The 25,097-nt window shown below is 35.5% G+C and overlaps 2 protein-coding genes across 5 annotated transcripts in view; one reads left to right on the top strand and one right to left on the bottom strand.

Annotated features, from left to right (window-relative positions):
- Window positions 1-126: 126 nt before the first annotated feature.
- Window positions 127-25,097, bottom strand: part of LOC123700080 (bromodomain-containing protein 1) — a 28,868-nt gene continuing 3,897 nt past the window's right edge. For 2 of the 4 annotated variants that reach the window (XM_045647194.1, XM_045647196.1), the window contains 17 exons: window positions 24,609-24,717; window positions 24,445-24,531; window positions 23,962-24,181; window positions 23,639-23,735; window positions 22,743-22,920; window positions 21,690-21,853; window positions 21,403-21,602; window positions 20,852-20,934; window positions 20,508-20,643; window positions 19,570-19,698; window positions 19,222-19,311; window positions 18,864-18,978; window positions 3,397-3,501; window positions 3,014-3,121; window positions 2,739-2,856; window positions 2,088-2,188; window positions 127-1,925 (listed from right to left, as the gene is read on the bottom strand). In XM_045647194.1, coding sequence (XP_045503150.1) covers window positions 1,595-1,925; window positions 2,088-2,188; window positions 2,739-2,856; window positions 3,014-3,121; window positions 3,397-3,501; window positions 18,864-18,978; window positions 19,222-19,311; window positions 19,570-19,698; window positions 20,508-20,643; window positions 20,852-20,934; window positions 21,403-21,602; window positions 21,690-21,853; window positions 22,743-22,920; window positions 23,639-23,735; window positions 23,962-24,181; window positions 24,445-24,531; window positions 24,609-24,717 — 2,371 coding nt within the window. In that variant the 3' untranslated portion in view covers window positions 127-1,594. The remainder of the gene's footprint in view (window positions 1,926-2,087; window positions 2,189-2,738; window positions 2,857-3,013; window positions 3,122-3,396; window positions 3,502-18,863; window positions 18,979-19,221; window positions 19,312-19,569; window positions 19,699-20,507; window positions 20,644-20,851; window positions 20,935-21,402; window positions 21,603-21,689; window positions 21,854-22,742; window positions 22,921-23,638; window positions 23,736-23,961; window positions 24,182-24,444; window positions 24,532-24,608; window positions 24,718-25,097) is intronic. The other 2 variants (XM_045647195.1, XM_045647197.1) reach the window with 1 other exon arrangement.
- On the top strand, window positions 6,995-9,096 carry LOC123700082. Its single transcript, XM_045647198.1, has 2 exons — window positions 6,995-7,962; window positions 8,104-9,096. Exons 1-2 carry the CDS (start codon window positions 7,422-7,424, stop codon window positions 8,265-8,267), a joined length of 705 nt encoding a protein of 234 aa, XP_045503154.1. The 5' UTR covers window positions 6,995-7,421; the 3' UTR covers window positions 8,268-9,096.

The following is a 25,097-nucleotide window of genomic DNA, read 5'->3' as shown; positions in this document are numbered from 1 at the left end:
TCTATGGTTTAATACCTAATGCACTGACAAAAGGATATGAAAATAAAATTTCGCATGGACTGATTCTCTGAAATTTCTATAGAAGTTCAAGATACCAATAAAATCAACAAAATGAAACCATGAATCTAATATTCAACATCTTTAATTCCATTATTGTCCCATACATATCATTTTTGTCTGTATATTATACGACTACAATTCATTTCACACAAGCGTTGATATTTTTATAAAAAGAGATTAAAAGATAAACATTTTGTACATTTATGAAATACTTTAATGTAATAAAAGAGCCTGCTCAAGATATTTGATTATAAAATGATTTATAAATATATTTACTTCCTTTGGGTGTAAGCTATATTTCTGCTCATAATCAGATCCGTTTAAACAGTATATTATGGCAAAGCACAAAAAATTGACAACATTCATGAAAAAAAACACACTAGAAAAACACTCAATAGCATGATGCTTAAAGTTAAAAAAACTCAAGTGCAAATCAGTGTTAGGAGTCAGAATAAATATCATTGAAGAGCTGCTACTATTAAAAAACAAATAATGAACAATTTCATTGATACTTAAGACTATTTCATAAATAACTACACTATTTTATATAAAGTACACGAGTTATTTATAAAACACACATAGAGCCAACAACAAGCAAAATTATATAGGGTGTCGAGCATATGATACTGACATATTTTTTGTTAAATATTTAAAACAAAATTATTGGTTTGATGCTATTGCTTTACCGTCTTGTAAAACAATACTTAAAAGTAAAAAAAAGTCAAAAAGAGGAATAACTCTTAATATGTAGTATGTATCGAAATCAAAAAACAGTATTCAAAATAGAACTAAAGTAACCTACATTTTATTTGTTGCTGACTCTTGGCTCACATTATCAATATACCAAGCTAAGCTTTGATTATTTACATGTACACACATATTTAAATACAATCATACTGAATACACACTCAATATTATAATATGAAAGTTTGTAATGTTTGGAAGGTAAATGGAAAAACATTTCATTTTTCTAAAATTTTTACATAGTTCATGCTTATATAATAATTATTAATAATCACCAGTAATGTTAATAATATATTATATACGTTGAAAATTCTACTGCTTAATTTTATTACTAATTGATTATTATTATTGGTAATGTATGAAATATGAATAAGTTTAAATTGAAAAGTATTGCGATTAAAAGAAATAAGAGCGAACTCAATTCTCAAATTAATTTTATAGTAACACAAAAATATAATAAGAATAGTAATGTGTAACCTGTAACGACAAAACTAAATCAAGATAGTCATCATAAACTGTAATTAAAAATCACAGCGCTGATATTCAGTTGTCTACATTCTATAATTATCTTGTTATCTAAACATCATTTTTTCACACACAATTTAAAACAGGAATCTTGACGCAAAAAGTGTTTCGAATCCCATCTCTTATTCATACAGTTTTCCATCTACCCTCATTTAACTGATTAATCACTGCTATCACTCGACTCCGGCGTTTTGATCTTCATATTGGAGAACATGCCAAAGCTGAAGGTGCGATGTCGTTGCGGCCTCTGCCTTCTGAACCTTTGTCATTTCTCCCCATCCACTTGTTTCCTGAACTGCATTGCGTCCCCAAAAGCTTTCTTTACTGCCTTTCTATCTGTTGGTTTCCTAGATTCTACTAACTTCGCTTGATCTACTGCTTTGTCTATGCCTAATTGTTCTAATTTATTTGGTGGAAGCCATTGCCAAGTACGCTTCACGTCGAAAAACAGTACGAGGTATAGGATTGGCTCATGGGAGTAATTCTTCTTGAGATTCAGTACGTCTTGCGGTGGTACGGGGAGAGGTACGCCGTTGTAGACGAAGCCTTTTGGCATTTTCGGGTCTATTATAAGAGCTGGGTACCATGGGTAACCTCTGAAATTCAAGAATTATTTTAATACATGTTCTACAATAATTTTGATCCGTAAGTTAATAAAAAGAATAAAATACAAAATATTTTACAACTAAGACGGAAGGTGAACGCTGCATATTTTTTGCATATTAAGTATTAACCCAGATTATTTTCTAATTATGTACCTGCATTTGGCCCACACTAATTGCAAAGGCTCCAGATGAACATCTGTGCCTGAACTTTTCACGGGCGTTTTAGATGTTGTCGACCTTGTGCCGCGACCCTGCTGCAAGTCACATTATTCATTTATTTATTTCAAAATATGTAACATTTCTTGTAATTAATAAAGAAATTTTTCATTTTCATTTTCATTTTCAAAAGCAAACAATTGTTCACTCTATATTATTAAACTACATGAAATAAAAACAAAGGTACAAAACTTGTTATTGAGTTCGCTTGCAGAATATAAACATAAAATACACGAACAAGTGGATTATTTTGAAGTGAAACTGACGATAAAATAAATGTTCAAATATTTTACCTTAATAATATAATTATATCGTTTACGGATAGTACATAGCATTAGCAATAATGCTAGGTCAATACCAAGAAGCTTATTATCGAATACACTGGAGATTGCACTATGAACGTTGACAAGTCACGGGAAAGTATGACCTTGAATGACGCCTGGTTGTTTTTTGTCCCTTTCACACCTAACTTGGCAAGTTATGACGTAGCATAAGTCTCAATAAATATTAATCTAAACTAATTGAGCAATTTATGCAATATATCAACTTCTCGCAAATAAAAATATACAAATTTTCTACAAAACTAACCTTTTGCGGGGTAGTAGGGGGTTCCTTTTCAACATCAGCTGTTTGCGCGCGTCTGGGCCGCCGGCGTCTGTCCGTCGCACCGTCCACGTTTGCTTCTACAGCCTCGTTATTGCTTGACCTGTATGAATAATGCATCAATCAGTAGGCAAGAGCACATAAGACTAGGCACAAAAAACCTAGAAGAAATCACTTTTATCTTGGAAACATACAACATTGAAAAGCATTTACATATGTTGAGTTCCATAGAAACAAATGATAATTATAGTTCTACTCACCCTTCATTATCACTAGAAGAGAGGGAACACGATCTATCCGAGCCGTTCTCGTCGTAGTGCGTGCACGACGAACATGATTGCGACCACACGGAACTGCTGCTTGACGATCTGCGAACAAATTAATTATTACACACATATCGATAGAAGTTCGATCCTACGTCTTTACAAGTCGAACATTCACATACAATAAGAAACCATGACTTTCGACAAAGTTCAAAAATTGTCCAAAGCAAAACTCTGCCTGCGCGACTATAAGACCGAGTTTTCTAATAATCGTTTATTTTATACAATGCTGCTCGGATATCGTATCAGACAGGCAGCGTTGCCACCACATTAAAAATATAATAAGAAAAGTACAAATTTTATTTAAAATACAATATTACCTGGATAAAGCTAAATCACTATCCGAACCCACTTCCCCGGGCGGACCGCGGTATTGCAGGAAAGACGCCGACACTGGCGCCTTGCTATCTGAGGGTAAAGATGATCTGAAAAAACATAAAGCTTTTACAATTAATGCTGAAGGATTTGACCTACGTGATAGAGCAAAACTGAAGCTGTAGTATAAGATCTTATAAGATAAAAATATAAAGTCATCTGTTTATCAAATGGATTTTTTTTATCAAGGCTCGTACATATCAACATTCATAATTTTTGTCAAAAGCTTTTTTTGTCAGTAAAGCTTTTGACAAAATCTCCCATCCCATACTATTACAAAAACTTTCAGCCTATGGAGTTACTGGCTCGTTGCTACATTGGCTACAATCGTACATAACAGGTCGAGAGTTTTTTGTTGTCGTAAATGGCTTCACATCAAATGTCCATCATATTACGTCTGGTGCTCCGCAAGGATCCCATTTGGCACCAATCCTTTTCAACATTTATGTAAATGATCTACCCCATTGTTTCTCTTTCTCTGAGGCTTTTTTATATGCAGATGATCTTAAATTTGCCAAAAAAATCGATAAACCAAGTGATACCTGCCTTCTACAAGAAGATCTTAATCGGCTTGTTCAATGGTGTGCACTCAATGATATGCAGTTGAACCCCAAAAAATGTTACCATATGAAATTTTCTAGAAAGAACTCTTCAGTCTAAGAGCAATTAACCTATAGAGTACTTGTATCGAGCGTATACAATTTACATATATTTGTTTCTCTCTATCTAAAGAAAACGTCGTATGAAAGAATGAGACAGCTATAGACAACAAGCTACGTTTCAACATAGTCATGGCACCATTTTTACTATAGGTACGTATTTAGATAGATAGAAGGTGATAGTGATGGGATGTGCTTCAATCGATAAAATCGTGAATGTATTTTGCATTTACGGTTTCGTGAAATAATAAATAATAAAAAAACAAAACTTATAATTAATTTCAGTTGAATACATTATTTGTTTAATCCTACGTATATAATAAATGCGAAATTATGTGAGAAGGGATGTTACTCTTTCACTGCGGAACCGATTACAATGAAATTTTGTACATACACACATAGGTTAGGTTTTATCCCGGAAATCCCACGTGAACGGGAACTGTGCAGGAAAAGTAGTACATTATAAAAGAAATTTTAAAACTTGAAATGTAATTTAAAATAAAGAAGGAAATGATGATAAAGTTAAAGGAGTGAGGAGAAAGGCACAGTCAGCATGAAGGAATCATGCAGCATTTTAACAAGTTAATAAAAGGACAGTCTTAATGAAAACATTTTCCTAACATCCTACTAATAAATCGAAAGTTTGTGAGGATGGATGTTTGTTACTCTTTCACGCGAATACTACTAAACCGATTACAATGAAATTTGGAAAAATTACTTTTGATCCCGTAAATCCAACAGGAATGGGAACTATGCGGGTTTTTCTTTGAAAACGCATGTATATTAAGTATGTATTTCAATAGTAGTTTCTCATCTAATCAACCGTTTAATTTTCACATAGTTACACATTTAAAGTAGGTAACTTATGTGTAAAAAATTTCAAAATAAAAATTCACTCTCTTTAATCAAATGTATTTATTATCTACAGGAACAAAAAAAACGTAAGCGTAAGATTGCACAATTCTTCTAGAGTATCCATCTTGATAACACGTAGGCTCGAAATGCAGTGAACACAATATTGCGAATTGTGGCGGCGTCCAATCAACTCATGTCTCACGTTTTATACCCATTTTTTATTTAGCTCTGGAAATCTAAAACAAAATGAATTTATTAATAATCTGAAAGAGAAATTAATAAACAACAAACGAAAACTAAAACACATAGGGCAAATAAAACAACCACGTGGTATGTTTTATTTTCCTGCGGTAAAAAATTTACATCTATTATTTGCAACAACAACTACATATAAATCTGATTTATGAAACAAAATAAATAAATCAACGTTAATATGAAATAGATTTTTTGTCATAAATCGATAATATACGCTAGATGTGTTACAACACTACGGTGGTAAACAAAATGCCAAACGTGATATTATTGTGACGTTTTTTAAAAATTATTTCATTATTTTATATTCCACAACCCCATAAAGTGGGTAAATGTTACAGTTACAACATAAAATTACAAAAAAGCGCTTGATAAAACCTTCAAATAGGTTTAAAACATAAATATTTATCAATTTGCTGAAAATCACTTACCGATGGAAAGATATTTTTACATTGTTTTTATCCAAAACTCCCATTCGACTAGTGATAGCCGGTTGCTAAACATACAATAGTTATTTTAGCACACTGACAAATAAAAAGAAACACTGTACACTTTATATTTTCTAAATATTTCGTTAAAAACACTTGACGCACTGAGCCCACCAGCTGGTTGGAAAACAAACTGACTGCCGGCGCGCTACGTTTGAAGACAGTGCAGATACTCTATCGCTATCTCAATCTGGCTTATGCTGTTATTGACTAAGAGTAAGTAGATTAGAAAATATGTATTTTGTTCTGTCTTAATATAAGAACTCTATAGGTTAATTGCTCTTAGTCTTCAGTGCATTCAAAGTATTACATTGGAAACCAGGTAGTGCAGGAGGTAGACACAATCAGGGACCTCGGTGTCCTGTTTGATAAATCCCTGACCTTTCTACCTCATATTGAGAATGTAACAAAAAAAGCTTCCCAAATGCTAGGGTTCATATTACGAAATACAAAAATTTTTAGTTTGGTCCGAACTAAAATTATTTTATACAACTGCTTGGTACGAAGCGCCTTAGAATACTGTAGTTCCGTTTGGAGACCCCACTATGCTACTCACATGCTAAGACTAGAAAGGGTACAAAAAAGATTCCTATGGCACTTAGCTTTTTCTGAAGGGAAGCTGAGACAACTACCCACATATAAAACACGCTTAAACCATTTTAAAATACGTGCTTTGCATATACGTTACAAAATTATTGATGCATCGTTTCTATACAAACTTCTAAGAAATAAAATTGACTGCCCCAGTTTATTGAGCCAAATCAGATTTCGCGTGCCATATAGATATCCCCGTAACTGTATCACACCTTTTTACCCTCCAATACGACGAACTGTTCTTGGTTCTAATTCACCACTTCTTAAAATGTATAAAATTCTGAATGAGTGTAGTGATTTAATAGATATAAACTATGATAGCCTCAGTATATTCGTGAAGAAAATCTCAGAACACTATATTAATTTAATTTAGGATCGCTTAGCTTATACAAACTTAAAATGTTTAGTCAATTTAGATTTATAAGCTAAATATTTACATATTTTTTTGTTTTCTCATAGATCTCAACGTAAAAAAAAAAATAATTTAGATGTAAGATACTATCAAAGTTTTATTTTTTTTTATTTTATTTTTTTTTCCAATTAATCCTTGTATTGTCATTCCAATTAATCATGATCATAGAGGGCGCGGTGAAGTAAACACAACTGTAATAATTGTGCTCCGTTATTAAAAATTATTTATAAATGTTATTACTGCGTTTTAAAGTGAAAAGTACGTGAATTTTATAGAACTTTGGTGGAATAATTCAAATAAAAGTGTACAAACCCTTGGAAAGTGAATAAACATTTACAAATCGGACTATTTAAACTTGAAAATATCAGCTGATGTTCAAAATGACAGTTTAACTCTTCAAAACATTAAGTGCAAGTGATACGTCGTTATTAAAACTGAGTAAATCGTAAAAAGTCTTCATAATATTTTACAAAGTGCGAGCATATTCCATGAAGTGTATAATTCTACAAATAAGACATTATTAGAAAATATGCATAATCATTCTCATTAAGAATAACGAAAACATTTATCTTTCAACGCCATCTAGCGAAAAAATCAGTAACGCAACGTAATTAGGATAACGACCTCTAACGAATAGATCCCTAATTACGGAATAAAGTCCACACATAGCTAAGTACTGATACAAAGAACTTCTAATAGAGGGCGTTAAGATGTCGAATATAGAACAGTTGATAAAAGAATTACGAATTGATATTAAAAACGACTCCGAAGAATCTTTAAAAAAAGTAGAACAAAGGATTACGAATAAAATTAATGAAAACATAGACTCAAAATTTAAAACTATTCAAGAAGACATCGAAAAATTGAAGAAAACAAATACTGAAAATGAATACAGATTGTTAGAAATAGAAAAATGTATGAGAATTAGAAACCTTATATTTTTTGGAATACAAGAACAAGAAAAAAGCTATGAAGATTTAGAAAAAAATATTTTAAACTTAATTACGTCGGACATGAACATAAATTGTCATAAGACTGAGCTGCAATTCATTAAGAGATTAGGAAAAAGAACTGAAAATAAAATTAGACCTGTAATTGTCACATTCAGCACCTTTGGAAAAAAACTATGCATAATGAAAATGAAACATAATCTAAAAGATAAAAACATTTACATAAAGGAGGATTTTCCACCAAAAATACTTGAAATAAGAAAAAAATTACAAGAACAGCTTCATAAAGAGAGAGAAAGTGGTAAAATAGCATACATTCGTTACGACAAATTAATTGTGAAAGAACAAAGTAACAGAGATAATCAAAACAGAGACAACTTTAAACACAATAATAAAAATACAAAGAAGAGAGAACTGGAAGTAACTCCCCCGTACCATTCAGGTGAACATGACAGCAATAAGAAACAACAAATCGCCAAGAAGAATAAGGTTCGATCCTATCCATCTCAGAGTAACCAATATTCTATAAAAAATTATATAACAAACAAAAATAAAAGCTTACTACTACCCAAACCAACAACTTCTATCTCATCAGATTCGGAATAACAATTAATAAAGCCCCCCAATTTGACAAAAACATCATTCACCCCCTCAAATAATAAATATTTATGTCAAAAGGTTAATAATTATACACCTCCCCCACAACGGTTAGTCACCGCGGGGGCAGTAGACTACAACCCTCCAAATAACATGAAAATAAAAAATATATACATATCCACGTTTAACGTACGATCCCTAGCAAGTGAAGTCAGGCTGTTAGAATTAGAATATGCAATATCACCTATAAAATGGGATATAATCGGTATTTCAGAAGTAAGAAGAAACGGATTTAAAATAGAAAATAGAGGTCGCTACATATTATATTACTATGGAAAAATAAAAGGCGAGAAAGGAGTAGGATTCCTAGTTAAAAAACAAAGATACTTAGAAACTATTAATTTTATTGGAATATCCGATAGAGTAGCAATATTGCAAATTAAAATATTATGTACTTTATATAGTATTATACAAGTGTACGCTCCTACGGAAAGCTCGAGTGAAGAAGAACTAGAAACATTTTATTCTGACTTAGAAAACGCAATATCTCAATGTAACAAAAAAATTATAATTATGGGCGACTTCAATGCAAAAATAGGTCAAACAGAGGATAACGAGGAAATGATTAGAGGCATATACGGTTATGGCAAAAGGAATAGTAGAGGCCAACGTCTAATGGATTTTTGTTTTCAATATAAATTTAAGATATTAAATACAATCTATAAAAAACCAAACAGTTTAAAATGGACATGGATGGCACCCAATAATAAAGTAAAAAACGAAATTGACTTTATCATTACTAATATACATAGAAATGTGAGCGATTTGAGTGTAATAAGTCGAGTTGTACACCCAAGTGACCACCGCATGGTAAGAATGACACTATGTACCAAATCAAGGAAATTATCGCGTTCACGTTACTCACAATTTACAACAAGAAATATTGATTATGAGGCATTAAAAAGTAAATTTAAACTATGTCTGGGAGAATATGATTCGGTACAGAGCCTCTATGACGATATTGAAAAAAATATGCTGAAATGTTTGAAAAAACCAAACGCAAACTCTACCACACGAAAATGTCAAATAATTACTGAGGATATCATTCAATTAAAACAACAGAAACATACATTAAGAAATAAAACTCATAAAACCCGAGAAGAAAAAACCAAACTAACACATCTATACAGAACTATTAATAAAAAAATCAAGGAAAATTTAAAAAAATATAGATTAGAAATATTTCAAAATCATTTAAAACAAACAGGTGGAATAAAGAAAGCGAACAAAGTTCTAGAGAGAACCAAACAATTAATGACACATCTAAGCACCTCTACAGGCTCTGTTACCACACACAGAAAGGAATTACTAGATGTTGCCACATCGTTTTACAAAAACTTATACAGCAATACAAATCAAGACCCAAGTAAAACGTTGCAAAATTTTATGACCAATAGAATACAATATAACAAAAAGTTTGATGATGTCCCGCCCTTCCTAGAATGTGAAGTGGAACTTTCTATTAAAAAGCTCAAATCAGGAAAAAGCCCCGGCCCCGATGGTATAACAAATGAGATGATCATAGCGAGCCAATCACACATAGTAAAACCTCTGACAAATTTATTCAACCTCGTTCTAAATAGAATCCCACCAAAAACATTTTCATGTAAAATGTTGCCAAGACGAGCCCATATGACTCGCACTGTCAAAAAGTTATCAGATATCATGTAGAGCCAAGCTTCTAACACTACACGCCCTAACTCTACAAGGCCTAACTTCACAAACTCTACACCTTAGTCAAAATATGTGGCTTGGCCATTTCGCTTCATTCACATTGGCGTAAGGTGAAAAATTAATTCACTGTTCATTAAACTCAAACTCAAACTCAAACATTCATTTATTCAATTAGACTACTATTTAGTAGCACTTTCGAATCGTCATTACATAAGTATTTTTAACATTTACCACCGATTCGGAAAGCAGTATCTATGGAGAAGAATCGGCAAGAAACTCCATAGTTGCTCTTTTAAAATCATGTCAATATTACATAATATGTAACTTATATCTAACTTATACATTATCATAATATGCAAAGAACTGTCCTGTGGTTTTTACGCGACAACCCTCCATGGGTCTTTATCGTCCATATATTCCTGAATACTGTAGTACGCTCTCTGAACTAGTACATTTTTTATATAAGTTTTAAATTTAGAACTAGTAAACTCTTTAATATTGAGAGGAATTCTATTGTATAAGCGTATACCTTGACCCATAAATGAATTTTTAACTTTAGCTAATCGGAAAAATGGCATTTCAATTCTATTCCTGTTCCTTGTGCCATAATCGTGTCTATCTCCTACTCTTGTGTGTAAGTCGGCGTTTTTGTGAACATGCAAAATATTATTAAATATATACTGTGATGGTACAGTAAGGATACCAGTATTCTTAAAATGATCTCTTAGTGAGTCCCGAGCACGTAAATTATATATAGAGCGAATGGCTCTTTTCTGTAAGATAAATATAGTTTCTATATCTGCAGCCTTGCCCCACAGTAGAATTCCATAGGACATAATGCTATGAAAGTAGCTGAAATAAACCAATCTAGCCGTATCTTCATCGGTGAGATGCCTTATTTTTCGGACTGCATATGCAGCTGAACTGAGCTTACCTGCAGCGGTGTTGACATGGGCTCCCCACTGTAGTTTCTCATCCAATGTTAACCCTAGAAATACAGTAGACTCAGTAGGATGCAATACCTCCCCGTTCAAGGTAATATCTCTGTTCAACTTTTTTACATTAGGAAGTAAAAATTCAACACAAGTGGTTTTTTTGGCATTTAATAATAAATTATTGGCAGTAAACCATTCAGATATGTGTAAAAGAGCACTGTTCACTTCGTCAACATTTGGGTCATGCCTATCCACATTAAAAATTAATGAGGTATCATCTGCAAACAGAACTATTTCACACCTATCCTGCAAATAATAGGGAAGATCATTGATATATACCAAGAACAAGAAGGGACCTAAAATGGACCCCTGTGGAACACCAATGTTAATTGACGCACCGCTAGAACGTTCTCCATTAACAACTACAGTCTGTATCCTATCATGCAGGTATGACGCTATGAGGTTCTGGGCTTTTCCTGTAATTCCATAGTGATTAAGTTTACGTAACAAAGTGCAATGTTCAACGCAGTCAAATGCCTTGGAGAGGTCACAAAATATCCCCAGAGCATTTTTTGAGTTTTCCCATGCTTTATAAATATGTGTTAGAAGTGCAACTCCAGCATCTGTGGTTGAGCGCCCCTTTGTGAAACCAAACTGTTTGGTGTGCAGTAAATTATTAGATGCAAAATGACTACTCAATTGGTTTAATATTAACTTCTCGAATACCTTACTTAATGTTGGTAAAATAGAGATAGGTCTATAATTGTTACAGTCTTCTTGATCGCCCTTCTTAAATAGAGGTATAACTTTACTAAGCTTTAGTAAATTAGGAAATGTACCATAGTCACAACACTTATTAAATATGAAAGCTAAATTTTTCGCAATATTTTCTATTATATTATTAACTAAATTTACGGACATTCCCCAAAGATCACAAGTATTTTTTAGATTAAGCGTCTTAAAGGCAGTAACAATATCACTAGCAGTTACGTGTCGTAATTCAAATAATGTACTGCACCCCGCAACATGGTCCCTCAAAAAGGTTTCTGCAAGTGCTGAAGACGAATTTAAACTATTAGTAATAGTAGCAGGGACACTACTGAAGAATTCTTCAAAAGCAAGCGCAACATCAGCACTTTTGTCAATAACCCTGTCATTATTTACAAGTTTTATGGTATTACTTGATTTGCTTTTACCCATTTCACCATTAATAATAGACCAAACTGTTTTAACTTTATTATCAGAGTCGCGTATTTTTTCTTTGATATACAAACGCTTTGCAGTAAAACAAACTTTTTTAAAAATTTTCGAGTAATTTCTAACATAACTAAGAAAAGATGGGTCTTTATTATATTGCTTCATACCATATAATTCATAAAGAATGTTCCTGCACCTATGTACACTAGCTGTCGCCCATTTACTAAATGGTAAATCCTTGGTAATATTTAAAGATTTAACTTTAAATATTTTTTCAAATTCATTATGTACTAAATTAAAAAGATTTTTAAACATTTCACAAGGACTATTAGGAAAGGATTGATCATTTAGTACGGGCAGGTTTTTATTAATATTATTTCTAAATTTATTAATGCCTTTTTTTGTTATAGGCCTAACATTAATCCTTTTAAATGTAGGTATGCAATCCCATTCAAAAACTACTTTCTGGCCACAGTGATCCGAAGTCAATGTATTGAGAATATTTTTCTCTAAACAGATGCAGTCACAGTATATATTATCAATACAGGTTGCAGAAGTAGGTGTAATTCGTGTGGGTTCGTTAAAAAGTTTATATAGATTAAATGACTGAAATAAATTAACAATTCGTGTAGCCGTTTGTGTTTGTAAAAGTAAATCAATATTAAAATCACCACATACTATAACTTTTTTTTTACTCCTGCTTAGACGCTTTAATATTTCTTCCATGACTTTCTCAAACATATTATAGTCACTGGAAGGGGGTCTATAAACGCAAACAATAATATAACGCTCCAGCTCCACACAGGACAGTTCAATGGTCCGTTCTACAGAAAGACTAACAATGTCAGTTCGTTCTTTACATTTTACACTATCATGTACAAAAATAACAGAACCTCCGTGAATAGCCTGCGTCCTAAAGTATATACTTTTTAATGTGTAATTTTCAATATTTACTAACGACTGACATTGTTTAAGCCAATGTTCTGTTACACAAAATATTTTAATATTGTTATCATTCAGAAACAATTCTATTTCTAACAATTTGCTAGCCAAGCCTTGAATATTTTGATGCACTATGGTAAAAGACTGCTTAGCTGTTGTCTTATATACTAGTTTAAATCTAGCTTAGGGCTAGATTGACTGTCAACACTTAACCTAGGTTGATGTATATTATAATAACTACTACATAAAATTGTAGTAGATTGATGGTCTGATACCGAACATGTACCAGACTGGTTAATATTATATGCTATTAACATAGCAAGTTCTCGCTTATATCTAGTTGGCAGATACACTGTATTCTTTGTCAAAGTAAAAGATTTAATACATAAGTTAATGTCAAAGTAAATAAATGCATCACGATGATGATTTGTTAGGTTATACAATTTTAAATTCATATTATGAATTAATCTATTTTGTTCTTGTGTTAAACCAGGTAGGTATGGCAATGTACACAACATAAATTTACATTTAGTCCTACTACTAATATCTAACATTTTTTTAAATCCTACATCAATATCCTTATTATTTATATTTAAACTGTCCCCATATAATATAATTACAATATTATTCTTATTAAAGCTGAAATGATCCAGTGATTTGATTATATATTTAAATGAACTGTTAGGGGTACAAACATTAGTAACTTTAAGCCCTAAATTGTTAAGCATGGCGCCAAATCCCTGACCAATATTATCTGACAACACAATCAATTCCTGCTTTGAAAGGTGTTTAGTATTACTGGTTGAATTTGTGGTATTGGGTTTACCACTATGTATGTCTGTGTAGTCAGACTTATGGGGCGACGGTTGCTCATTGTCACTGTTTAAACACTGACATACATATTTATTGGTCAGAGACTCAAAACGATTACTTTTGTGTTATACAATAGTTCTTGTAGTAACGAACGGCCAAGCCACATATTTTGACTAAGGTGTAGAGTTTGTGAAGTTAGGCCTTGTAGAGTTAGGGCGTGTAGTGTTAGAAGCTTGGCTCTACATGATATCTGATAACTTTTTGACAGTGCGAGTCATATGGGCTCGTCTTGGCAACATTTTACATGAAAATGTTTTTGGTGGGATTTCATTTCTTTTTGTAAGTTGTTAGTAACAAAAATTTTTTTTATTTTTTTCTTCTTTTTTTGGGGTGTATTTCTTGCACATCAGAGACGCCTTTTTTATAGCTCACTCTCTTGTCAAGGACAATTTTTTTTAATTTTAGCTACTGTGTGGTACCGTAAGAGGCAGGAGACGTTTGCAACACTTCTATTCATTCATATTTATATTATCTGATCTGAAGTACTTATGTGTCTCAATATACCTATGTCGAATACATTTTTAATTTTTTTTAACAAGAAGTACCTATACATATATATTATATATCTAGGGGAACCAAGTTTTAGACTATTAGATTAGACCTCTAGCGTCATCAAAATTCAATTTAAAATTACAGGTTTGATACAAACTCCCATCCCCTAGTTTAAGGGGTTGGGGGATGAAAGTTACAAGTTTTATAATTTTTTTGTTGTTTGTGTGCTAATACTAGCTTACATACAAAATTTCAGCTTTCTAGGACATTAGGAAATACCTTAAGAATTTTGATGATCATCAGTGAGTCAGTGACGAAATTAGCGTTTTTTAGATATAAATAAAATCTGAAGTATAAAAGCTAATGTAATTAAAACTTAATATGTTCAATAAGTCCGCTATTGACAATATATCCCGAAAATTTTGTTGATCTAGCATAATCCAAACCCAAGTTATGAGGGTTCAAAAAAACGTCGAAGCGCTTCGAGAAAAGGTAGGTAGTGCCCGTGCGCTTCGCTTTCGCTTGGCTCGTCTTTCGTCTTGGCGGGGGCACTACCGTGCCCCCAGATAACTACAGACCGATTAGTTTAATTCCATGCATATATAAAGTATTTACCTCAACTCTACTAAGAAGACTGACATATATCTTAGATGAAAAGCAACCCATAGAACAAGCGGGCTTTATGAAAGGAATGTCTACAATTGACCATATACATACAGTAAAACAGTTAATAGAGAAGTATAAAGAATACAACAAACCCTTATATATATGCTTTATTGACTATGCAAAAGCATTTGACTCTATCTTACATAGTACTATATGGAAAGCATTAAAAGCCCAAGGTGTCAACGACACATACATATCAATTATAAAAACAATATATGAGAACAGCTATGCTAGAGTAAAATTAGATACACAAGGACCGAAATTTAAGATTAACCGTGGTGTGAAACAAGGGGATCCACTTTCAGCAAAAATCTTTATATCAGTACTGGAATATATCTTCAGCCAGCTAAATTGGGGGTCATATGGTCTCAAAATCAATGGAAGATATTTATCGCACCTCAGATTTGCAGACGATATAGTTTTGTTGTCAGAAAATGTAAGGGAATTGCAAACAATGATAGAATCGCTAAATAAATATAGCAAAAAAGCAGGTTTGAATATAAATCAGGAAAAAACCAAGATTATAACAAACAGTCAGCAGTTACAAGTCACAATAAATGAAACTCCCATTGAATATGTTGAAGACTATATTTACCTCGGACATCTTATCTCATTTAAGCTATGCAACGAAAAAGAAATTGAAAGAAGGGTCAAGCAAACATGGAATAAATATTGGGCTATGAAAGAGATTTTCAAAGGACAAATGCCAATTCCACTAAAAGCTAAAGCCATGGATATATGTTTAACACCTTGCCTAACGTATGCATGTCAAACATGGCCCCTTGCAAAAAAGCATTTAAACAGAATTAGCATCTGCCAACGAGGCATGGAACGAAGCTTTTTGAATATCAAACTTAAAGATAGAATCCGAAATAGCGATATAAGAAAAAGAACGAAAGCTCAAGATGCAGTAAAGTATGTCTGTAAATTGAAGTGGAAGTGGGCAGGTCACCTGTGCAGATTAAGAGACGATAGATGGTCACATTCGGTGATAAATTGGACACCTTTTTATAAAAAGCGTAAGAGGGGAAGACCAATCACACGATGGAGTGATGATATCAAAAATCACGCAGGTGCCCTTTGGACTAGATTAGCTAAGAACAGGGATGAGTGGAAGAAATTGGAGGAGGCTTTTACCGCAAAAAGCGGTCCTTATTATATCTGATTACATACTATCTTTCTAATTTACTAACACTTAATTTAATATTTAAAAATAGAATTGTTATAGAGAAATGAGAATGTTTATACTAACCACACTAACAACAAATAAAATTTGTAACTAGATATAAGTAAAGGAATGAATAAAAGCTTTATTATTATTATGTTTCTCATCTCCATAATACTCGGGTACCACCAGAAGGACGGTACCCGGATCTTTGGAAGGCTTACGTGGGGACACGGATCCAACACGCAGAGGCCCTTTCGAGACTTTTAATGTGTTGTGGGACACCAGCCGCAGCCTGCCCATGACTGCACTATAGAAATACAGCCCTAGGCAGTCCGCGGCCGATGTAGGACTATTGCAGGGTATGGAAATTTAATAATTGGGCTATGGATTGGGATGCTAAATGGACTGGTACTGGGGACTATGGGAAACTATGGCACCTGCCTTTCTACTAAAAGAAAGTAAAAATATGTTGGCAGGTGGTGACTCGCCCTCTCACTGTATGGGCCCCCGAAACAAGTCGCTGCAATAGTGCGACAAGGGGGCAACATATTGTGAGCAGCTAAGGGTGGAGAGGCGTCCCTGGACTTTAAACTCCGATCACGCGCTCCCTGAGGGTCCAGCATCACGTGCCCACTCGCCACTTACGCTTCGCATCCACCCTTCGAGCTAAAAGCTCTCGCGACTCCACTCTGGCCGGCCGGTTAAGGCAAGCCAGAGGTGGGGGTCCTGTCCTCGTCAGGCTTCACTCCGGCCAGCCGGTGAAGGCAAGCCGGAGATGAAGACAGGGGCCTCCCCCGGGAGCACTCGGTTCCCGCGGGGTCGCTACTCCCCGACACCCCGCCACAAGGCGTCCTGCGGGTTGACTGACTGCACGGGTGGAATATCTATTGTCACATAGACAATAGATATTCCAACCGTGGGCGATGGGGTCGTCACATCCCTACGCCCTTATTATTATTATTATTATGTTTCTCGGTTCCATAATACTCGGGTACCACCAGAAGGACGGTACCCGGACCTTTGGAAGGCTTACGTGGGGACACGGATCCAACACGCAGAGGCCCTTTCGAGAATTTTAATGTGTTGTGGGACACCAGCCGCAGCCTGCCCATGACTGCACTATAGAAATACAGCCCTAGGCAGTCCGCGGCCGATGTAGGACTATTGCAGGGTATGGAAATTTAATAATTGGGCTATGGATTGGGATGCTAAATGGACTGGTACTGGGGACTATAGGAAACTATGGCACCTGCCTTTCTACTAAAAGAAAGTAAAAATATGTTGGCAGGTGGTGACTCGCCCTCTCACTGTATGGGCCCCCGAAACAAGTCGCTGCAATAGTGCGACAAGGGGGCAACATATTGTGAGCAGCTAAGGGTGGAGAGGCGTCCCTGGACTTTAAACTCCGATCACGCGCTCCCTGAGGGTCCAGCATCACGTGCCCACTCGCCACTTACGCTTCGCATCCACCCTTCGAGCTAAAAGCTCTCGCGACTCCACTCTGGCCGGCCGGTTAAGGCAAGTCAGAGGTGGGGGTCCTGTCCTCGTCAGGCTTCACTCCAACCGGCCGGTGAAGGCAAGCCGGAGATGAAGACAGGGGCCTCCCCCGGGAGCACTCGGTTCCCGCGGGGTCGCTACTCCCCGACACCCCGCCACAAGGTGTCCTGCGGGTTGACTGATTGCACGGGTGGAATATCTATTATCACGTAAACAATAGATATCCCAACCGTGGGCGATGGGGTCGTCACATCCCTACGCCCTTATTATTATTATTTCTTTGTCTGTTTTATTTCTCCCATTTTCTGGGGTTTTTGCTAAGAGCGCGGGCTATACAGCCAAGAGTTCCTAGACACTTATTAAATTAGATATAATTGTCGGTACCAGTAATTTCGCTGTCGCTAAGGAATTTGCGCACAATTCGGCAGGTATTTAATATAACTGCCTTTTGCATCGTAATGAATGTATTTTTAGGTAAGTCTAGAAGTTTTAGGCTATGGTGTAGATTTTTTGGGATAACTCCAGTACATGACAAAACTATTGGAATAATGTAAACAGTCCTGAGATTCCATATGCGGAGGATTTCTTCTTTAAGCTCAGTGTATTTATGAAGTTTTTCACTTATTGCTTTTTGTATGTTGTGTGTGTTGGGTATCGTGACGTCAATGAGATATGCAGTTTTTGTGATTTTATTTAGGAGGGTAATATCTGGTCTATTAAAATGAATGGTTTTGTCAGTAAGAATAGCGCGGTCGAAATAGATTTTAGATGTCGGACTATCCAATACGGGTTTTGGTTTGTAGTTGTAGTATGGTTATTATTATTATTATTGTCATAACATGTAACCGTTTTCGCATGTGGTGTTAGCCTATAAGTAGTTATTACATTTATGTAAGTTATTTTGTAATCTTTTTTTCTGTATGTTTGCATTGATGTAAATAACTGTTGGCTGACCTTAAATAAATAAATAAATAAATAAATAAATAATATGTAACAGCTATCTAAAAATTCCTACCACTCAGCGACCTTATCCATTATAAGCGATTTCTTCCAAGCAACAAAATATAAGATAATGATATAAAATTTAAAATAATTACATACCTAAATAAATCAGGAGATGAAGGTTTGTCTTTGTCCTGTTTCCGGGGCCTTCCACGGCCCTTTTTCCGAGGTTCGGGGGCACGTCCCAAGCTGGCTGATAATGTGGGCAACGTTGCTATAACACATTTACATATCAAATAAAGTATATTTCACTGCTTTTTAGCATATAGACCCATTTTCTAAGTTTTTTTATTACATTTATGTACCCACTCCTCCTGGTTACCTTAATTTTGTAGTTATTATGTTTTTATTAGCTGCGTTTAAGTTTGAGAATTTGGTGTATTAATAAAAGATACTACGGCATATGCAACCATCAAAATATAATATATCCTTGTACTTATTTATGTATTTTCCTTACCATCAGAACCAAAGCTCTTAGGCGGTGTAGTGATGGTAGAGGGCGGCACTAGCAAGGTTGGTTTTCTGAGTCCTCCCAATAGGCCGAGTCCTATGAATTTAATGAATGAAAGTAATTGATATAAATAACTTAGAACCTAACTTAGAACTTAGAACCTTAGAAATGAAGAAAAAAGTGATTAAATTACTCCCAAAACGTGATTTTCTATAATTCAGATTTTATGCACTTTTCTCATTAAAAAAAAATATTTTATATTATAATTATTTTATATATATTATATTATTTTATAATATATATAAAAAATTAAATTATAAAATATATATCCCACAATATATTGAAAACAAATACCTGGACTGGGTGTTGTTGTCTCTGGCACTTTAGTGGGTGACTTATCAGGTGTCACCAATTTTTGTGTCCGCTCCACTTTTTGTGCTTTCTTGTTGGTTATCGGTGTTTCTGAGTCTGATGTGGCAGTTTCTGAATTGATAATAATATGTATATTAAGTAGATATTTTATAAAATATCGAACTAACAAGTTTAACACTGACCAAATTGCACGAACGGCAGAAGAGCGCGTATTCAATGGTAGTACTAAGTTTTATACATAACTAGCGGTCCGCCCCGGCTTCGCCCGTGGTACATATTAACGTTTTCTCTACATAAGAACCATCCTCGTACTTCAAGGAATATAATAAAAAAAGAATTATCGAAATCGGTTCAGCCGTTCTCGAGTTATGGAATTACAACGAAAAGTGGCATTGATTTTTATATATTAGATATGTTAGACGTAAATTTTGAATTAATAATTTTGTGGATAATAGTAGTCAATATAGTTGTCACTGTCACCTGTCAGAACATGCTTAGCTGTCGAATACTATAAATTGCCGCTTTCCTTTGACTCGTGGCGCAATCGTACGGATCGTGCCTAGGGGCTCGGACGTTGTTTATACGACGTTTGACGCAACTACCTTCACTTTGCTAATAGTCTTTGACTTGTTGCGATTTGTTAATCAATTAGGTAGCTGTGCAGAATCGCAGTACATTCTTATTACATTTAAAACTAATATTTAACCAGGTCTCGCGTGTAATTTCTATTACATATTTAACAACAACGTCTCAGTTACGTATATATGCGCTATTCTACATTTAAATATCGAAACAACCAAAAAACATAGAGATCACAATATGATCTACCCTCATCTATGGTACCCATTGACACAAAAATAAAAAAACCATAGACAACACATTGAACCATAGTCTATACTCTATGGTTCGTATCAACATACCATTATCCTGTATGTGCCTCGCCGCAGACAACGCAGGTCGACCCCTCCCCCTCCTCCCACGTCGGCCCCTTCCCCTTCCCCTCCCACGCCACCAGTTGCGGTTCACTTTGTTCTTCACTGCTGGGGACGTGTCGCGCTGCAAGACACACAACATATTATCTCAAACTATTTTAATAATTATAAGCAGAAATCGATTTTACAGCATTAAGAGCAGATTTTTTTTTGGGAAGTTTTCTACAATAAGGCATTTATTTCTATCAATTCTGTGTAACGTTTGTCTATTTAGCACAACTACATATGAAATATATTTTTTTATTGTGATAAATTAAAAATAAACTTCATACCGTATCATCCTCGGATGCTCGCTGTGCACTAGGAGCCCGTTTTTCACTTCGCGCCACTGACACACCACGTTCACTGCGGGTATCTATGAAAATAATTACTCTATTTATTCTAATATTAATATTACACAAATTTTATTGAAGTGAAACTTCTTTATCGGGGTTGGAAAAAAATTTAGTGTAACATTTTTCCGTTACGCGCCATCTTTTCGATTCGACGTATTTCTGTAAAGTTGCATATTGTAAATTATTTTTTGAAAAATAAGTTCATAAAGATGTTTCACTTCTTACGTGTGTACACTAGTACACGCAAACATTTTTTTACATATTTTTATTTTATTTATGGCCCGCGCGCTATCGCTTTAGCACACGATTAAACGTCAAAGTAAGATAATATGATTCAACGATAGTTAGCACAAAGAGACGACTGTAGTACTGTAGTAGTGTATAATAATTATGTCTAATTATCCACTTTACGACGTGCCTCTCCCGGTGCACGCACACACGCGCACCCACACCCACACACATCTTTACTCATCACAGGGCCCACTCACCGGCGGTCCGCTCGCTGTCGCTGCTGCTGTGGCGGGCTCGCCGCGAGTCGCAGCTGCGCCTGCGCCGCGGGCTGGGCCGCCGCTCGGGCGACTCGCCCGCGTCACCGTCACCCGCAAGCGCCAGCATACCAGCGTCGCGTACATCGCGCCGTGCCTGCCTGAATGCAGGCCTGCATTGATCGCGCATTTTCACGCCCGCTCTGTATTTCAATGAAAAAAATAAATAAAAGTAAGCTAGAACGATAAAATTTTCATTTGCACTAAGTTAGCTTTCGTAGCTAACTTACTTGTAGAAAACAGTATCCTTGTTATTGTATGTGAGACAATTTTCGATCATGAGCTGGAAATCAGCTTCCACATCATCTATGGTCTTGTACAGGCCCTTGTCCAATTTCTTGCCCATCGTGCTTAGGTCCATCGGGTGTTTCACGATTGTACTGTAATCAGGTACCTGGGAAATACATAATGCATATTAGTTGAATAAACTATACTTAATATTATAAAGCTGAAGAGTTTGTTTCTTTGTTTGAACGCGCTAATCTCACGAACTACTGGTCCGATTTGAAAAATTATTTCGGTGTTAGATAGCCCATTTATCGAGGAAGACTGGCTATATAATTATCATCACGCTAAGACCAACAGGAGCAGAGCACAATGCGGGTGAAACCGCGAAGCGCAGCTAGTACTTAATAAGGCTGAGGAGTTTGTTTGTTTGAGCGCGCTTATCTCACGAACTACTGGTCCGATTTGAAAAATTCTTTCGGTGTTAGATAGCCCATTTCTCGAGGAAGGCTATAGGCTATATACTAAGGCTAGTTGCAGAGCTTGACCGACCATCAGTGCGTAGTCAGTCGCGCTTGTCATATGTATGGAAATTCATAAAACCGTTCATAGTTAGACCGACCATACGCACGCGTATAGTCATGCGCATTAGTGTCATAGTCATACAATTGTTGATGCGTATCGTCAGGACCGACGGTACGCACTGACGGTCGGTCAAGCTCTGAAACCAGCCTTATATTATAAATGCGAAAGTAACTCTGTCTATCTGTCTGTTACTCAATCACGCCTAAACTACTGAAACAATTTGCATGAAATTTGGTATGGAGTTATTTTGATACCCGAGAAAGGACATAGGCTACTTTTTATTACGAAATATGTACCACGGGCGAAGCCAGGGCGGACCGCTAGTAGGCTATATATCATCACGCTAAGACCAACATAAGCGAAGCAATTTGGGTAAAACCGCGAAGCACAGCTAGTTAAATATCATCTGATAATTGTAAATGTGATACAAATGTTATGTAATTCAGTCAAAACATCAAAACAGTAGAGCTAACCTCGTTGAGATCCACCGGCTCGGTGAATATGTCGCTCGCGTCGCGCTGGCGCAGCTGGCGCAGCAGCTTGTGCAGCGCGGCGCGGTCGGGCCGCAGCGAGTGCAGCACGCAGCGCTCCCACACGCGCGTGTACTCCGCCTTCAGCCGCTCCCGCTTGCGGACCAGCTCGCATAGCAACCTGGAAACAACAAGTGATAACTGCGTTAAAAACAACCGACTTCAAACTTGCACTTGCAACATTTACAAATACAGACAAAAATGCTCATAAAACAAAAACTACTGGGCCTATACGAATAAAATTTTTATGGGACCAATTCGACACCATCCCGCATCGAACAAAAAAAGAATCACGTAAATCGGTTCAGAAACCTCGGAGTAATCGGTGTACATACATAAAAAAAAGCATACCGGCCGAATTGATAACCTCCTCCTTTTTTTGAAGTCGGTTAAAAAGAAAAAAAACGACGTGTGGCACTCGGGAACTGCCACGGTAAAGCTATTGCATGCTATGCCTTCAAGCCACACCTCCACCCGTCGGAGTGGGGAGCGTGAGGTGTTTTCGTTAAGGAATTTCTCGATTCGGTCCCCGCGCTCAAGGCCCGCGATAGAAGCTATGCAATAGCTTAAAAAATATTTTTTGACAACAGTAATTATAACGAAATCAAACCAATTTTTTTCAATGTAACATACAAATACAAAAAGAGTGTATGTGCCGAGCACACATGTCAGAAGTGATATAAAAATCGTCGCCTAACTCCATGACGTGACGGTTTTGAAATTGAAATTTTACTCTCAACGCATCTAAAGAAATTGCACTTCAAGAATAATAATTTTTTGGCAACAGAAATAACAACAAAATCAAATCAGAAATTTCTAATGAAACATGAAAAACTTACCTGGCTCTTTCCAAGTCTTGTCTAATTCTCTGCCAATATTTGAGTTGGTTGCAAAGTTCTCGAACATTCACCGTACCATCTTGGATGCCTCGGCTACCTGTATACGTATCATTAAAGATATAAGAATAAATGAGCTATACTAATAATGAGTGAATTTTAACTTTACTACCATGAAATAAGGTGTGAATTACATTGAACGTTTTTTACAACTCTGAGCGGACATTTTTTGATGCAAGAATTTGTCATTTGTAGTGAGTTGTTTACAGCATGTCTATGTTTGATAAAACCAATCTATCCACAATCTTCCAATAACATAAACTAACCATGATGACTAGTCAAGCTCTGCAATCTTCTCAACAACGGCACTCCGTTCCGACTGTGCCGTTTGAGTGTCCAATACGCTAGTAGTCTCTTCATTAGTTGTGCGCGTGCGCTGGGCGGTCCGTGGGCCAGTTGCGCTATCTCAGCCACTCTCTCAGCTGGTAGTGTGGGCACTAGCACTACGGGTGCCCATGTTCGCTTAAGTGCTAGTACCCGACGAGCCTACAAAAGAATTGATAACAATACTTATTACAAATTTGTTTTAGTACAGTAGTTTGACGCACTTTAACCAAACTACATGATATATAAATTTACAATCATATAAAACACTAAAGTGTGTTAGGTTAATGTGCATAGGATCATTTTTTCACTTTACGCAAAGTTTGTTGCATAATATTAATTCTGAAAAGATTCCTAGAAGGATGCATGACTTTTTTATTGTATAAATCAAAACATTTTAAATTTGAATGAAATGAATTACTAACTTGCTTAATTTTATCCCTGCCCTTCTGTCTGATTGCTGACAAATCACCAGACTTTGTGTCACCTTCCGATTCGGCTGCTTTTCGCTCCTATACATACATAGTATAATTTAAATAACACGTTCAGCACACGAATAGATAGCATGTTTTATATAAAGATAATATACCTGCAATATATGCGCAGGAGTGTGCGCATCGCAGTACGCCATTTTAGCAACTTGCACCGGCTGGCTCGGATCCCGCCCGGTGCCAGCTGCTTCCATCTTCATGTATAACCTGACATAAATATTTGAAAAGAGTGAAAAAAAAATGGTGTTGTTAACTACAATTAGCTCTAATTGAATTATTATACTTAGATGATTTGTCTACACTCTACACTAATATTATAAAGAGGAAAACTTTGTTTGTTTGTTTGTTTGTATGATTGTTACGAATAGGCTCATATACTACTGGACCGATTTTGATGAAATTTGTCACAGACAATCTTTAGACCCTGAGAAAGAACATAGGCTACTTTTTATTGCGAAATATGTACCACGGGCGAAGCCGGGGCGGACCGCTAGTATGGAATAATTGAATTTAACCTTTTTACTAAAATATATTAAACTGAAGGTGGGTGATTATTTTTAACCTTCACACATTATTTGTAAAAAAAA

This window comes from Colias croceus, chromosome 19 (assembly GCF_905220415.1).
Source record: "Colias croceus chromosome 19, ilColCroc2.1".
Lineage (NCBI taxonomy): Eukaryota > Metazoa > Arthropoda > Insecta > Lepidoptera > Pieridae > Colias > Colias croceus.
The sequence above is the reverse complement of the archived record's forward strand: the minus strand, read 5'-3'. Positions and strand labels throughout refer to the sequence as shown.